The sequence below is a fragment of the Apostichopus japonicus genome, chromosome 2 (genome assembly GCF_037975245.1).
Source record: "Apostichopus japonicus isolate 1M-3 chromosome 2, ASM3797524v1, whole genome shotgun sequence".
Taxonomy (NCBI): domain Eukaryota; kingdom Metazoa; phylum Echinodermata; class Holothuroidea; order Aspidochirotida; family Stichopodidae; genus Apostichopus; species Apostichopus japonicus.
This window is the reverse complement of record NC_092562.1, coordinates 12,436,450-12,453,473: the sequence shown is the minus strand read 5'-3', so window position 1 is coordinate 12,453,473 and position 17,024 is coordinate 12,436,450. Positions and strand designations below refer to the sequence as shown.

At 37.7% G+C, this 17,024-nt stretch overlaps 1 protein-coding gene and 1 non-coding gene across 5 annotated transcripts; one reads left to right on the top strand and one right to left on the bottom strand.

The window, feature by feature from the left end:
- Window positions 1-1,982: 1,982 nt before the first annotated feature.
- LOC139978329 (uncharacterized) lies at window positions 1,983-15,312 on the bottom strand. 4 transcript variants are annotated; one of them, XM_071988441.1, is made up of 4 exons: window positions 10,950-10,979; window positions 9,191-9,317; window positions 7,284-7,647; window positions 1,983-5,727 (listed from the first exon to the last, which is right to left on the bottom strand). In XM_071988441.1, exons 1-4 carry the CDS (start codon window positions 10,962-10,964, stop codon window positions 5,304-5,306), a joined length of 930 nt encoding a protein of 309 aa, XP_071844542.1. In that variant the 5' UTR covers window positions 10,965-10,979; the 3' UTR covers window positions 1,983-5,303. The 4 variants fall into 4 exon arrangements, with proteins under 4 accessions (XP_071844542.1, XP_071844551.1, XP_071844560.1 ...); XM_071988450.1 differs by lacking the exons at window positions 1,983-5,727; window positions 10,950-10,979 and adding exons at window positions 5,815-6,603; window positions 15,121-15,312; XM_071988459.1 differs by lacking the exons at window positions 1,983-5,727; window positions 10,950-10,979 and adding exons at window positions 5,815-6,603; window positions 11,136-11,249.
- On the top strand, window positions 12,410-12,481 carry Trnay-aua (transfer RNA tyrosine (anticodon AUA)). Its single transcript has one exon. It is a non-coding gene; the product is annotated as a tRNA-Tyr (tRNA).
- Window positions 15,313-17,024: the final 1,712 nt, after the last annotated feature.

Here is a 17,024-nt window from a genome sequence, read left to right as displayed (position 1 = left end):
GGCGGGGATCATGGATGAGCATACACACCCCTTCTATCCCCCCCCCCCCCCCGTAAGTACAGACAAACGTTTAGAGATTCAAGATGCACATCTGTTCATGACACTACTGACCGGAAATGTGCTGGTAACAATTTGCTTTTCCTCTAACTGAAGGTGGTGGTAAAGTTTGGTATGACCGGAGGGGATTGGGGGAGGTAATTAACTTCCCTCAACCTTAAATTCACGCACAGGCTACAGTTTCCGAAAGAGCAACTGAGCAAGACAGTCTCACCATATACAATTAGGGACACCACCATGTACGTGTATTTCCAGACAACAAAAGAGCCACCCCCACCGGCCCCACTGGCAGACAGAAAATTTCAAACAAAATCCAAGTGCACAGTAGCCTACCTAATTATATAACACTTCCGGTACTACTTACATTGTTTCAAAAGTGGCAAAATAGAGCACCAACTCTCATGAATCGTAGCACAATCCATTCTTAACAAACTTTATCACAGGAGAGGGGGACCCCTCCCTTTAGACCTCCTCGCCCGGACTACTAAACATTAGCGCCAGGGGCCAACCCAACCCCCAACCCTCACATACATAGTCCCCTCTTAGGTTATCAAACGCAATCGTTTTTTTTTTAATGAACTTGCAGTAAAGTCTACCTACACTTGACGATTTTAAACAATTAGAGAAAATGTCATTTTCTAGCTCATCGGTGCTCACATATATAGAATATGATATTATTTGTGTGTTGGCCTGCAGACGAGAGGGGAGGGGTTGGGGGTCAGTGAGGCTACAGTCCGAGGCCCGTGGTCAATGGGATAAAGGAAATTGCTTTCTCATAATATACCTATAAGAATAATGAAGACTTCAAATAAACTGGGGATCGGTGACATATATATGCTCTCCGGACAAACTCTATACACAAATAGCTTGAACTGTTGAATAATTAAGGTCCGTTTTTATCATAGAAATTGATATTTTCACATATTATTTTACGGTTTAATGTCTTTGTATTTGGATGATAAGTTGATAAGGTTATCACTTACAGGAGTTAATTCTTATACTAGACCCGGCCATCGTGTTGGTCTTTTTACAGATATTACAGTTATGCTTTTAATGAATATTTTCCTCAAAAATCATTAAAATAAAAACTTCATAAAGCAGCATATAGCTTTCCGGCGTCTGCACGAATAAGATTATAGTCCCTTACGATATGACCTATATATGTATTAAAGGGCGGCGGAACCGGGGGGGGGGGCACAGGGGGCACGTGCACGTGTTTCCCAATTTGTTCATTGGATATTGCAGTGCTGTATGCATATTTTCCTTGAAGGGGGGGGGGGGGGCTTGATGGAGTGATGTGTATACGCAAATAAGATAATACAATAAGAGTTAAAAAGGGTACTAAATATAAGGCTGCATCAGTCCAATCGAATTTCTGCAGTGCCCTTTGATGTCGGTGCCCCCCAGATTAAAAGTGCTTCCGCCGCCCTTGTATGTATTCCAATGCGTCTCTTAGAGGGTTAAATCTGTACTTACCCTCTCAAACATTTTGCCCTCTGTTCATTCATTGATCGTACAATCAATTGTACGTCATTGTTGGAAAATTGCACGTATTTTGGTGCAAAATGTCAAATCTCAGTTCAAATGTCAATTCCAACATTTGAAATAAATTCTATTGACAAAGATCGAGTAAGGACTAAAGGAGGACATCCTGTGGCTACGTATAATGAATTATTCCAGTCATCAGCCTAATCTCATCGGTGTATTGATTGCTGCCTGTTACACGTTTGTTTTTATTCAGGTTTTGTTTTCTTAGCAGTATTTTCTTTCAGCGCAAGCTATCCATATTGTGTGTCGATATTCAGTGATGTGTATACAATCCTTTCCGTACGGCAAGTATATGTATTGTGTTCAGTTCACGTTTATCAAAATGATAAAATTGATAAAAAGTTAAGTCAAGATGGAGAAAAACACTGGACAAAATGTACATTTTCTCTCACATAACATGTATTTATGCGTGTCTCCAAAAAGTCCAAATTAAGTGAGAAATAAGTTATGTTATTTATTAATATTATAATCACTTGATGGTAAATTAACTCTCCGTGCCACTGGTGACTATTTGGTACAAAATTGACGAAAATATTGAGATCCAAGAAAACTAATAAGGCGGACGATAAGACATATATAGGTGTAGCCAATTAAGGGTGTCATCAAGGGTGACGTCATGGGCGTAGCCAGCTTGAAATATTCAACACAGGCGGCGTATACTTTCTTTGTAGCATGGAAGAGAATACTAGGCGAGGAGCTGTGGCGTTTGTATAGTGAGTAGCATGTTTTTTTTTATGGTTACAGTATAACTTTACAACTTTGACGCATTGGAGTTACGTTAGGAAATTGAATTGCGCTCGGGCAAGGACATGTCACGTGATTGTGGATAAATCTAGTCAAGGGAATAGGTGTATAGGCGTATATATGGTCGCATACTCATAAACTGGTGTAATGTACTGACGAGTTACAGATCAGTGGGGTATACAGGATTTGAAAGGTGTGTTGGGGGAGGGGGGGGGGGGTGAGGGCGGGGATTCTAAATTTCCCCGACAGATTTAGGTAGAGGGGAATGTATTTTTACGGAAGGACCAGAGGAGGGTCAGGGAGTTTTACAACTTACGGGATGTGGTACCAGTAAAACATTAAGCGTTGAGATGCCAAATGGTACATTCTGAAGCATTATTGAAACTTTAATTTAGGTCTTTAATTAGGACTAAAATACACATTACATGTTCAAAACTATCAAGATAGATAATTAAAAGTTATATCAAGATTATGATTTGCCATATATATACACCCAGTCAATTCCTGAGGACCCAGTAAAATATAAGCAAACATTATAACATAAATAATATACAAAATTTGATCTTTACAAATTCTTAGCAAAAAAATTAAAATCAACATTTGTAAATTATATGATGACATTTTTGGACTTGCTTAAGTCATATGTTTACAATACCAATGGATATTAATCGGAAATATGTCTCCTAAACAATCGGAAATATGTCTCCTAAACAGAATGTTATTCTTTGGTTAAAGGGATAACATGAGCGTTCTTGTAACAAAATTTAATGATGTTGTTTTGGATTGATTCTCCTTTAATCTTAGTTTTCCTACGTACTTAGACACGTGACCATCCACGGCTAGAAGTGAAGGCACACAGCCAGCAAACAATGTTAAGCCACATAAGTATTCCGAGATGCACCCCCCCCCCCACCCACCCCACTTCTCTTCAAGTTGGACATTTTTAATGAAAGAAACATTAAAATAAGTAAGACCTTAAAATTTAGAACGTGTAGTGGTGACTTCACCATAACGGAACTTTTGTTTCCAACAAAAATTTATAACTTGCATAGAACTTAGAAATTTATCATTTAAACTGCGCAAGAAACCAAGATCATCACAGTTTAGTACTTTTGGGCCACTTTTACCATTGTTTGCTAAAAATTGTTAAAACTTTTCAAACGTCTTTTTCCTTTCTTTTCCCATGGAAAAGACCTAATTCCGAACTTACTGTATATACCCAGACCTTGAGGAGTTTCTATATAATAAAGCAAAATATGTCTTAATGAAAGCAAAATGATTTGAAAGTGGCAATATAGAATGCACGATAATCGTAACATGAGTTACCATATCAGTGGCGTAGGAAGGTACTTTTGAGTGGGGGGGGGGGGGGCTGAAGACTGATGGCCAGCCTGGGGGAGGGGTCTTTGGAATTTTTTGCATTTCCAGGTGGCCTCAGATGCAATTTGGTGAAATATAGCACACTTCAACACCCACTCCATTTTGTAAACTTAATTTTGTATTTTCACCTGGCCTTAGATGCAATTTGGTGCTCCAAATGATTTTTTTTTTTCATTTGGAAATGAAAAAGGGGTTCTCTGACTTGCGAACCGGGGGGCGGAATGATACTTCCGCCCCTCCACATTTTTCACTGGGGGGGCTGGCGCCCCCAGCCCCCCCCCCGGTTCCTACGCCCTTGGACCATACAATATATCATATTTAGGGGAAAAGAGGCAATACATTTCACCTTAAAAACACAGAACCATCAAAATACAAACGTTTTAGCCTTCAATAGGGTTGTGACCACTAACGCATAAAAAAAACACGTATTACATATGACTCTATATGCTTCTAAAACCAAACTGTATACAAATTATTAACGTGTTTTTTACCTATAGCACAATATGCTAAAAATTTACATGAAATTAAAAGATGAGTTAAAAGATAAAAACAGTTAAATACATGGTATCAGATATCAATATTCTCATGCAAGATGTATGCCGAGAGGAGATCGACTTTGGAAATTACGGAAAATATTCATGCATATTCATATCGCGCTATGACATCACTCTGTAAATGAAAGAGTTCCAAGCCTTCTCTAAGTTACAACCACTTGTTATAATAAATACCTATAATGGCGCCGATCAATTTGTACATGTTTGTACATTGTATTAGTTTACCATGGCAACCGAAAGAAAGCTCAACTTGAAGTACGCTATAGCAGGTCTCTAAAAGTGTGTAAGTTGTTTTGGGGGGATTTTGTTAGAGAATTGCATTTGAAAAATGAGTAAAATTTGCCAGTACCAATTAAAGTCTTAAATGCGTTTATGGTGAACATTTTTCTCTTACAGTAATCCTCCATTTACTATAGCATTTTTAGCACAATAACCCCAATTTACCTCAAAACATTTCTACTATGATTAAAACAAAACTAAGGCATATATACATAAAGGCCTATACAGACAAACGTGCCGTAATAAATACAAAGGCGCCCGAGTACTCTTTACCTACTATTGACTTGCTATATTAAAAATTGTGCTCCTCAAATATATCGACTAAAAAAAAGTAAACATATCGAATGTCACTTGCATTTTGTACATACCAGACAACCATCATATTGATCTGTTTCCAACTTATTCATACAACAAACTGCAAACTGATGTGAGTGAATGATGATCATGACATACATATAAAGCCTAGTTGTTTTAGCATGCATACACGAGTAACATTACTTTATCATGCGTGCAGGGTCGGCTATAAACAATACGCATTGTGTTTGTATGTTACTATGTATATTGTGGTTTTTCTTTCGAGGTATTCTTGATTGTATATTAGTAATTTCAATGTCCTTGTTATGAAAATAGAACTGTTGGTCTTCAATCCCTGTACTGCACGTCTATTCAGATAGGATTGCAGTCTACAGTAATATCTGAATCCCCAAAATTAACAACGCAAAATGGCGGCGTAAAATCATGTCATATTCTTACGAATCTTCCTTCAACGTACAATGACCAATCCTTCTTCTGTCTGACAATAACAACAATTAACTTAATGAGGAACATCACCGCAGAGATGATAAGTAAAACTAGAGTGAGTCCGTTGCTTGCATTCCACGGTTCCCACTTATCGATGACTGTAACAAGGAGGGTCCATATAATCGCTGGATAGACGGAAAATGTAAAACGAAGGTAGCGGTCCCAAAGTGTGACCTCTAGCACGAAATAGGCAACTAAAAGGATGAAGAAGATTGCTACAGCCAGACAAGAGCTCGAGGTTAGTGACAGGCCACCGACATATACACCTCCCGAACATATGGCGGCTGTTGAGAAGATAGCGGTGACGCTGGCATAAAATGCGACGCCATTTTGGACGAGTATTATAAGGCTGATTAATTCCTCCCTGTTAGTGAAAATGCAAGAGATGATTGTTGAATTAGTAAAAGATGTGCTTTATATATTATATATATATATATATATATATATATATATATTTATATGTAAAACAATACTTGCAATTTAACTATAGATTGGCTACATATGTGTTCGAATGACAAATATATAGCAGCGTAAGCAAAATATTAATAAAAAAAAATGATGCTGTTTAGTAACTTGTTCATTTTGCTAGAAGCAGCCTATCCAAACATGAAGACATGCAAGCAGTAATAGCAACAACCACATTTTTGTTTGCTTTTGGTTGCCATGGTTCTAGTGAACTAATTTCATCTAACACTGTGCGAACGTAGACATCATATACAAACCAAAGTCTTTTATATTATTATTGTTTTATTTTCTTATCTTCTTTGGTTCCATTACAGTCAGGAATACTATAACTTTACCACTATGAAACCACTATGCAATATCGACGTCGTTCCTATCAACGAAGAGACCCCAATTTTTGTCTCTCCTAATGATCACCATGACAATCTTGACGATGAACATCGCCAAAGATACGATTAACCCTAATGTAGTAAAGAGATTAACACCGCTCCAAGGTTCCCAACGTTCAACGACGGTGGTAAGCAGAATCCAGGAGACAATCGGATAAACAGTAAAGGTAAACCTCAAGTAACGGTCCCAAATGGTGAGGTCGAGAATAAAATACGCCGTCATTAGAATCAGAAATAATGTAAATACAAGACACTCCGAAAGAGTTGGCGATAAACCGGCGACGGAGACACCGAGAGATGCTATAGTAGAAATACATGTAAGTGCTACCCAAGTAGTAGCAATTGAGACGCCATTGTGTATGCCAATGACTAGGATCGTTAGTTCGTTCCTGTGAAAGTGGGAAAAAACATGTAAAAATATACGTATTTATCCAGTTTATAGGCTCACGCCAATAGTCACGATGGAATTCATGGCAACGGGACTGGGGTAAATCTTTTAATGCATCTTCACTGATGTGGAATAGCCCCTTCTCACATCACCTTGAACACTCATGAGTGATGTGATTTGTTCATGCGCAACCGTGTGCACTTTATACATGGATTCCAGGATATCTGGCAGTTTGTAAACCAGCACCATGTATACCACAGGTGTCTACAGTGGCAACTGAGTGGCAACTGAGTGGCAACTGAGTGGCAACTTATCACATCTCTATAGTGTCATGAAACTCGTTGATTGGAGTCTGAATCAAAACGATCGATTTTAAGATTATGTGACGAAAGGGATATCTGTGTGGGTTTAGAACTTGATGCACAGAGTAAAGGAATTATCTTGGACAAATACAAGCGCCATTGGCCATAGTCAGTGTAGCAAGCATGTATCCTATCATGTTAACTTACACTCACCTCCATTGCCTGTGTCAATGTACCTCATATACCCCATGTCCACAATTGTTATACCTTCTCCTTGTTTAAATAAATCCGTGCGCTTCGACACCTATTCGTGGAAGGCCGATATGAAAGAAGAAAATGTAACAAACTATAAATAATGTAATGTACCGTGACAACTCACCTGTACTTGAGTCCCAATAGTACCCAGTATTCATCGAGTCTAACATGAAGGTATACCAGTGCCAAAGATAACGTGAACCAGAGACCCAACATGAAGATAACGAATAGAAGCAGCCAGTCGTTGATCAGGAACAGAAACGCCACACAATTAATGACCAAGGCCACCAGCATCGACCACATGAAGAGTTTACTGATAACCGGTGGATTGCGATACATCGGTCCCATCTCGGTGTGCCGGCACATCGTTGTGAACACGTAAATTACCCATATCGTCTGCCACAGACCGATGACGAACCAAATGGCGTATGACCAAACAGGTGGCGACAATTTGGTTACGTATTTGTCCAAAATGTTAGCAAGGCCGCCTAGAAAAACAAAACAATACCTTAAAATCATAAAAAATGTTGTGCTTCTGTCGTTCATACAGAGTCATATAAACACTATAGGTGTCGGGGTGGGGGTGGGGGTCATGTGACGGATGAGTAACGGAAAGGCAACGGGGATAGGGAGCCGGAGTATAACTATATATAGTATGGTTTTTTATCTACAAACTAGATAATGCAGGGATTAAAGCATGACTCGAGGCACAAAATAGATATTGGTGTGCTTTAGACCGCTAACTAAGCACTGATTTTCAGTCTAGGTTGTATTTCTGTACCACTTTCCAATTTTTAGAAACGCACATCTGGGGCTCATCAATGAAAGTGGCTGGACTACTTAATATAACACGTAGACAACTATAGGTCAGATCCTCAGATGGCAACGTAAAACTTGATAGACAAACATAAGGCATTTAAATTAATCAAATGTTTAAATTGCAGCACCGAATGTCATTGGGACGTGCACGTTTCACATATTGTAGTAGTATAAATGATTATTTTACTGTTATTATGCAAATGAACTGGTCAGGGGCATGTGTAACTGGTTATTATGGGTGAGCAATTGTGTCTATTTGTTATGCTACATATTCTCTTTAATTGGCTCGTATCAAAAAAGCAATGAGCCATTGTGTTCATATTTTTTTCTTTTATTTATCGGTCTCGAGTTTTGTAGAGTGTAGGCCTATACGTATCCCATTTATATTTCATGACCGGACTACGCTTTGCCTCTTACGTCATATTATATTTCTATAACGAATAAGGAAGTCCATATATATATAAGTTTATGGAAATAACATATTTGAGATTGTGCAGTGTTTGTATTCTGCTATGAGCTTTCAAGGAGCAGTTCTGAGATTTAGGATTCTTTAAAATGGGATGATTTTTGACAGCCTAATTTTAGTCTTGATATATCCTAGCCCAAGAACAAAGAAACGTTTGGTTGCCATAGTTATTTTGGTATAGCCTATTAAGCTTTTCAAGATACTCGCCATTAAAATATGCTTCAACTCTGGATAGCTCCAGTAAGACTTCAGAGATGATGACTTCAGCTCATCGGTGCAGGCCTTAATGTTAATCCAATGTTTCATAAATTCTAATACCTCGACCTAAATATGTTCTTTTAACTTCATATAAACAAGATAACACCCTTGTTTGACATTCAACACGACATCTTCTTCACATTTTACTAATGTACAGTAAACCGTTATTTGAAGCCATAAACAAATATTTGTTGTCTCATTGATTTGTTTGTTATGGAATTGACATTACGGTCGGCGTATTAGATTTTATAGTCCAGTCGCTTCAGTTGATGACCTTCATCTGCCTAAAGTGTCATTCCTAAAACATTAAAAGTGTTACAGAAATCCACTCTAGATTGATAGCTGGTGTGTTTTAATCTGCAATATATCAAATCTAATTTTGTGCCTAAATTCGACTAGGTTAATAAGCCCTATAAAAACTGGTGCATAGATAACATATTTTTCCAAGTACACTACCGTATATTTTTTGCCAATTCAATTCAACTCACCATTTTCGTCCGTTGATGCTATAAAGATACCGACCCCGAAGAAAGCCACCAAAGAGAAAATGAAAACCAGAACGGTAAGTAAGATTAGTAACTTGTCGTGCTTCGCAGCCATTTTCTGTCCTTCTTTCTTGATGAGGTTCAATGAAAAAGAAAAATTGCGAAGAAAAAAGGAAACATTATAACAAGTCTCTTTAATGAAACTTGATATATAAAATTACACAAAATTAATCGATGTATTTAACAAAAAATGAAAAGTTTTAAATGCATGCAAAGCACTTTGTCTCTGAATCTTGACCGTCATTTCTTTTATTGTTATATTTACACTTAGGTCGAGTGATTCACATTATGATATAGTTTGTTGGGATGTAGGGGGGGGGGGTGAGGGGTGGAGCTTTATATAGTTTCCAGAAAGGACATAGGAAATAATTAGAGGTCTTTTTCCTGTTGAAAATGTCAAGATTTTTCTAGGATATCTTATAATCCGGTTAAAAATTCAAAAAAAAAGCTAAATATCAGAAACTGCGCTTGAAATCTGATTCAATGTTGGTTTTGGTTTGGGATATATGTCTTTACAATGAAACCAATTTGTTTGCAGTGATGACATACACATTGTTGGAAATATAAGGGAACGAACTCTTTAACACATCCAAATGTATAGGTATGAAACTGAGCTAAGGGCTGTATTATTTTGAGAAATTGAATGGAATCATAATTCGAACAATACTTGATAAGCAAAACAAATTTGCTACAAATATTAACTTTTAAAATTAACTATAAACAAAATATACAAAAACCTTCAAAACTAAGTTACAGTGTTAACAGAAAAGCCAGCCCAATTGAGACTTCATCCAATGTCTGTAATATGATAGAGATATCTGTAATGAACATTCAACCCCCCCCCCACCCCCACTTAAGTACTAACAAACATTTAGTTCCGTTTGTGGACATATCCTGTATGGATAGTCATGGCAGTACGGTGAGATATATATATGTCATATGAGAGGTGAAATCTCACTATAGTTTCACTTAGTTATTCTCTTCATGATAATTTCAGGGTCAAAGTAAGCAATTTATTTACTGGCATCGAAACCTTTAACATGTTATACGTGTTAGGTCAGTAAACCGCATCTTCAGATACTAAGAAAAATAAAAGAGGTAATTAGTAAAAGAAACAACCTTTAATATGCAAACCGCCCTTGTATTCATTGCAGGGTCTTTATGTTGTATACCAAGAGAATTTTATGTGTTTTGACTTGCTCAAGTCTTTAGTATATCATGTGTGTGTGTGTGACCGTATATAGAAAACAGCTCTCTGCGTTACTACACCTGCTATACAAGCCACAAGCCGTTAAACGATGCAAAATATATCGCACAACTTCCAATTAATTATCTGATTATATAGCCATGCATTGTTCCGTGTATATGCGAACGACGGTATACGAAACACTGTTTCGCCTTCTCACTCACGATAATGCAATCGACTGGAAATATGCAATTTCATATCCAAAGTAGAGTACTCTGTATGGACCTCTGTATGGATATATATGTATATATATATATATATATATATATATATATATATATATATGTATATATATATATATATATATATATATATATATATATATATATATATATATAGTTATATATATATACTGTATATATATATATATATATATATATATATATATATATATACTACCTGCAGAGTGTGTTTGGGTGCACAGATTTACATATTGTAGTATTATACCTCTTATACCTCGCTATGTATCATTGCGCCCTGATAATCTCCAAAGATGTTGAGCTTTCTACTTAGAAATTCGTCATCCAGACTATGCCAAGTGGTTTTGTCGATGAACTTAGTGAGTTGTTTATGTGGATCTACTGTCTGCTAGCTATATCCAACAAGTTGTTAACCAGCTATGGTACAATTGGATATACGTACCTTTATATACACGGGTGAAAACCTTGAAAACGAAAGCCAACCATATATACCCACAAGTGGTTCCACTATACGAGATCGAGGTCAGCAAGGCTATTGTAAACCAGCTAAGCGGTACGTCCCATTATGTATGATATTTGTGGAGTTAATGTAAGTCTTCTTTCATTTGTATCATTTAAGTCTGGCTTTGAATAACCGATTAACCAGTCAACTGTGAATTTTTCCAAGTAGAATCAGTAGGCCTACATTGTTTATAATGTGGACGACAGAAACAACGGGATGGATATGGTGTATATATTTAAACTGTGCTGTATAGGCCGATGTTATAGTGCAACATTTGCGTAGAAGCAGGTGGATGGGTTTAATGAACGATTTAAAGGGGTGGGGGATTAAACTATATAGGTTAGAACTGAAGTGGGTGTGTTTGTTGGGAGTGAGTGTGTGGGGAATGGGGGATATAGCCTACGCTAAATGGATCATAAAACGATTGGTATGTGTATAATAATATCATCATTGAAGAGGATGTAATAAAACACAGACCCTTGCCCCAGACTTCCGCGACAATCTCGAGATTGCTGATCAGCAAAACTGAGAGACGAATGAACGCAAGAAGCGCGATGACATTGTCATCAGGCCAGCCGACAATGGATTTGCAATTGTCGCTATGGGTAAACAATTCTACAGAGAGGAAGCCAACAGACTACTCGGCAACCCTAAACACTTCAAACTCCTGGACTCTGATCCTACTCAAGGAATCACATAAAACGTGAAAAGAGTCACCCAAAAGATAGTCTCTAACGGTTCCATTGACCGCAAGTTAGGCCAAAACCTTCTTGAAAACGACCCAAAACATGGTCGCTTTTATTTTCTGCCCAAATTTCACAAAGAAGGCATAAACAGGAGGCCCATAAAATGGTAATGGAACAGCGACTGATAAAATTTCCAAATTTGTGGATCTTCTCATCCAACCTCTTGTTTCGGCCCTATCGTCCTATGTGCAGGACACTACGGATTTCATCCGGAAAATTGGGGAAATAAAAATTCATTTGCCTTTGTCGTTTACCTCCATTTCATTAACATATAGTCTTTTAAAGTGTCCCATTGAGATCCGGCTTTAGGAATCACAAATGATTTCGAGTTAGTTGGCTGGCATCATGTTTGATATCTAAAACAGAACTAGTAGCATATATTGTTCGATACAGGTGACAAACGCCTATACAGTGGAATTACGACCTTCCTTTACCGCGGACGGTTACGAACCTCTGGACATACAACCCGCGTCCATAGCCTAGTGGTTAGGGTGTTCGCATATAAAGCGGGAGGCCCGGGTTCGAATCCCGGTGGAGGCTGGAAGTGTTTTCACTGTTCTGGATTATGCAACTCACTACGATTACAATTATATATATATTTATATGTTTCATCATGATGAAATGAGTTTTACAGTAATATGCCTCATACACCTTTATCAATTGCTTATGACCTCGAACTAACTACGCTGGTAATATCTGACTACCGTACAGGTTGGACGGTACAATCAGTATAATACTGATGTGCGGGTTTTTTCTCAACACCACTTTATCGATCTGCTGGTAGAGTCATTGTAATAATGCTCATTTTGGAGTATAGCTATGATATAGAATTAGATCTAGAAGGGGTAAGATACCCCTCCAAAGAAAACATAAAACCACCCAACGATCGAGTGCATTCTCAATTATAATATCTTTCATTCGTTCATCGTTTACTCATATATGCGTGAATTCAGTCATTGAATTATTCATTCATTCATTCATTCATTCATTCATGCGTTCACAATGTACAAACGTAAAACACAACAGGATGAAGCAACATAGAAAAAAATTACAACAGCAAAATAACAACAATCAACAACAACCTGTTACGCTGCAACGCGAGACACATTTTCCATATTTTTTTTATATAGGCACACATGTATAGAGGCGGATTCAGGATTCAAAGGAGGGGAGGGTGTGGCCCAGGTGTCATTGAATTAGACCGGTTCCACGTAATTGAGGTCAGGGAGCAGCCTCCATCAGAATAAAAAGGGTAAATAGAATTGTTCTAATAACAGCTAATGGCTGCTTTTGTTTTTGTTTTTTTGTTCGGTGAGAGATCGAAGAGGGACGTGTATAGGCACAGTGCGCCATCAATATACGCAACTGTACGTCACAACTCTGTTCCTGTGACTTTTCACTGAACTGTGAATAACATACAAACAAGATATACAGTGCTTGCGAAGATTCAATACAGCAATATAAGTTAGTCGGTCAAGTACCCCTAAGTAAGTAAAATATGATCACACAGAACAGTTTCGGCTGAATGAGTTCTTGTTGATTTATCACAAGTGAGAGTTACAAGTATATATAACGCAGTACCAAAGCCTAGCAACAGGCGTTTCTTATAGCGTTGTGTGCGACTGCATGACGTATTAATGCAGGTGTATTGACATGAAATTATAGGCCTACTGCTTCTAATCCGAGGATTTACGGCTGTTTTTCTTTTTAATAAAACTATTAGCAAGCATCTTGATTCGTCTGAATGTCGTTCTAGTAAATCCCCGAAATCGTACAACTAATCTTTGAACACACGTAGCTTAATAGGCATATACCACTGTTTATATCATTCTGTTGAAAGAGGAACTGTGTATGGCGGCAAATGCACCTACATTGTAAATTATATGTCTGAGTGGGAAAATCATACTGAATACTGGAAGTATTTGGGACATGAGTATTCACTTGATAGGAATGAGAAAGTGTCGATGAGAAAGTGTCGTCTTATAAGGCACTTGATATAACATATGGTTAAAACACTTCTTGACTCTTCCTGGCATAGCCCCAAAAGAATTTATACCAATACAGAAATGACATTTTCAATCGATGAACACTAATAATGAGAATCACTGTACACGTATAGGCTGCACGTGCTATTCAAATAATACAATTTCCACTAACTATAAACATATTGCTTATACTCGCGCACTCGAGCCTCTCCCCCCCCCCCACCCCCTTTCAACCACCCTCCACCCACTTCGTAAGGAGTGTATGTAACTTATGCAATGGAAAGTTGATATATAGTTATTTATCGGTGCAATTTTGGGGTACAATAAAAATGTAGCGTTGGATACTACAGAAACACATTTTCTAATGGTTAAAATGACGCAAGCTGAGTTATTCAACGTACACTATACCGTGATCGATGTACGGTGTGAGCGTGAACATTAAAATAGGCCTATACGTTTTATTACGGCTATAAATCAATAACAATTTTCACAATGTAATTTAAATTTGAAAGAATAGGTGTTACTTTTAGTTTGAGGCCTACTTAAAATACCAACTACATAACCCAGATGCGTATGCAAATCATTCGGGTCACAATCGAATAAGTTTGAAAAAGTAGATTTGATTTGTTTTTCATAACCTCGACGGCGGGTCGAAAATGTCACAAAATGTTGCATGTTCAAGGAAAAATGAAAATAACTATTGTCTTCTAAAACTATCATTAACATTTACACAGATCTATCTAGGCCTAACCTGCACAAGTTCACGGAAAATTCTACATAGCGTATATCGCCTATGTAATATGTCTACGTGTTTTGCATAAAATAATCGGGGTAGACGCTAGTATTGTAATTGGATGCTGACATTATTTTGACATAACAAGGGAACAGACATGTGAACAATATACAAATTGTCTTCAACTTGAGACAAAGACAAGTCAAAAAAACATAACTTCCTTTAGCTTGTCGCTCTTCCTTTAGGCTACAGTTGTTAGTCAAATTTGTTAGTCAAATTTGTTAGTCAAATTTGTTAGTCAAATTTGTTAGTCAAATTTGTTAGTCAAATTTGTTAGTCAAATTATCCCGAAATAACTCTCGACTCAGAAAGTGACAAGGAATAAAGAAATTTCCTACTTGATTTATCACCAAACTGCAATGTCTTTTCTATACAAACAAAGCGAAGAAACTCTTACTTACCGGAGCAGTTTTACAGCGTGGCGATATGTCCCTTCTGGGCGCCGTGTATCAACCAGAGCGCAATATGAGCCGTTTGATTACAAACAGCTAGGTTTCCAGCTGTGTGTGTAATAGTCTATGTGATACTACTGTATATACGGCGTTGATACACTGACCGTTGCTGCATTGCATGAAGCGTATAAGAAAGCATGGGCTGTGTATTTCGTTTGTTGATCCCAGCACACTCCAATTGTGCCATTAACAAAAGAGAACATAGCACTCTTCTACAATAGAGCTTTGGTGTCGGAGCTCCACTCAAAACACTATAAGCTGGGTTGAACGTTTGGCAGAAGGTTTTGTCTGTTTTTTTTTTGCGTTTGATTTTATACCTCGAAGATGTCCTCGGGGGATGAATATTTTAATGTTTATCGTCTAGTAATAACTCTTGCGCAAGGAGGCATACTGTTTTTGTTTTCTTATTCAGAAAGTTGGAAAGTAAAGAGAAATTTGGGAAAGTCTTTAAAGATTGGTTGGTTTTTTTCTGAAATTTGAGATAGATCAGATTAAAAGAAAAGATGAAAAAGAAAGGAACAGGAGAGAAACAATATCCATAATGAGGTCGATAAGCTTTTGATGAGCGATGAAGCATATCAATAAATTATTTGGACCGTATCTCAGATCCTTATCTTGCTTTAGATTCGACCACCGGGAGAGAAGGTTAGTTTTAAATGGTGTGAAGACTCGCGCAAAAAGAAACATCTAATGCAGGTAATCTGACCTAGTTTCAAATGAGGTGTAACAAATTTGTTAGACACCACCTTCGATCCCAGAAAATAGCTTGCTACCGTCGGTAATTAGACACTATAGTGTACAGTCAGTACATACAGCTGCGGTCAATACCCACATCACAGTGTACAAACGATACAGCGATGGACATCTCAGGCCCAGCTAAAGATAACACGGTTTCACGTTTCATTACTGTCTGCGTTTTGTAGCAACAAGAGTAAAACTTCACTTGCAAGCAACGGAAAGTTAACTTTTTCAGAGCGAGGCACGCTGTTTGGGGAGAGTCTTCAATGCCTTTAACGACGTAGTCCTATATAACATGCACTGAAAGTATTATAAATGACACGGTACTTTCACGAACCGGTAGCTTATTCAAGCCTTATATATATTTTTAGAGGTGCCGTGTATAAACCAAAAAAAAAATAGTTCTATGCGATTGCTTCTAATATCCCTATCTTGTTTTATTTGGAGTCGCAGAATGGAGTCCATGTTTTTTTCGGATTGAAAATTGCGGCACATTTCCATCTTTTTTTAAACGACAGGTTGGCCGGTCTTGCCCATAATCCAAGCAATGAAATATTTTTGCTATAATTTATATTTACTTCCATGATCGATACTTATTGTCCCCGTCCAGCATTAGAAAGCATCAGAGATACTCATTGCTCGTACGAAAAATGACTTCACGTCCTGATTTATTTAAAGGGTATGAAGACTCGCGCAAAAAAAACGTCTAATGCCGGTAATCTGACCTAGTTTCGAATGAGGTGTAACAGAAGTCATGTTAGACCAGGGACTTATGGAACAACTCCCTGGTTAGACACCACCATCGATCCCAGAAAATATACACACAGCTTGCTACCGTCGGTAATTACTAGTGTACAGTCGGTACATACAGCTGCGGTCAATACCCACAGCACAGTGTACAAACGATATCTCATGTCCAGCTAAGATAACAAGGTATCACGTTTCATAACTGTCTGCATTTTGTAGCGACAAGAGATAAACTTCACTTGCAAGCAACGGAAAGTGAACTTTTTAAGATGGCGGCATGCTGTTTTGGCAAATCTTCAATGCCTTTAATATGGTAGCTCAGTGGCTTGAGAACTTACATAGTAATTTGCAGAAGGGCCGTCCAATAG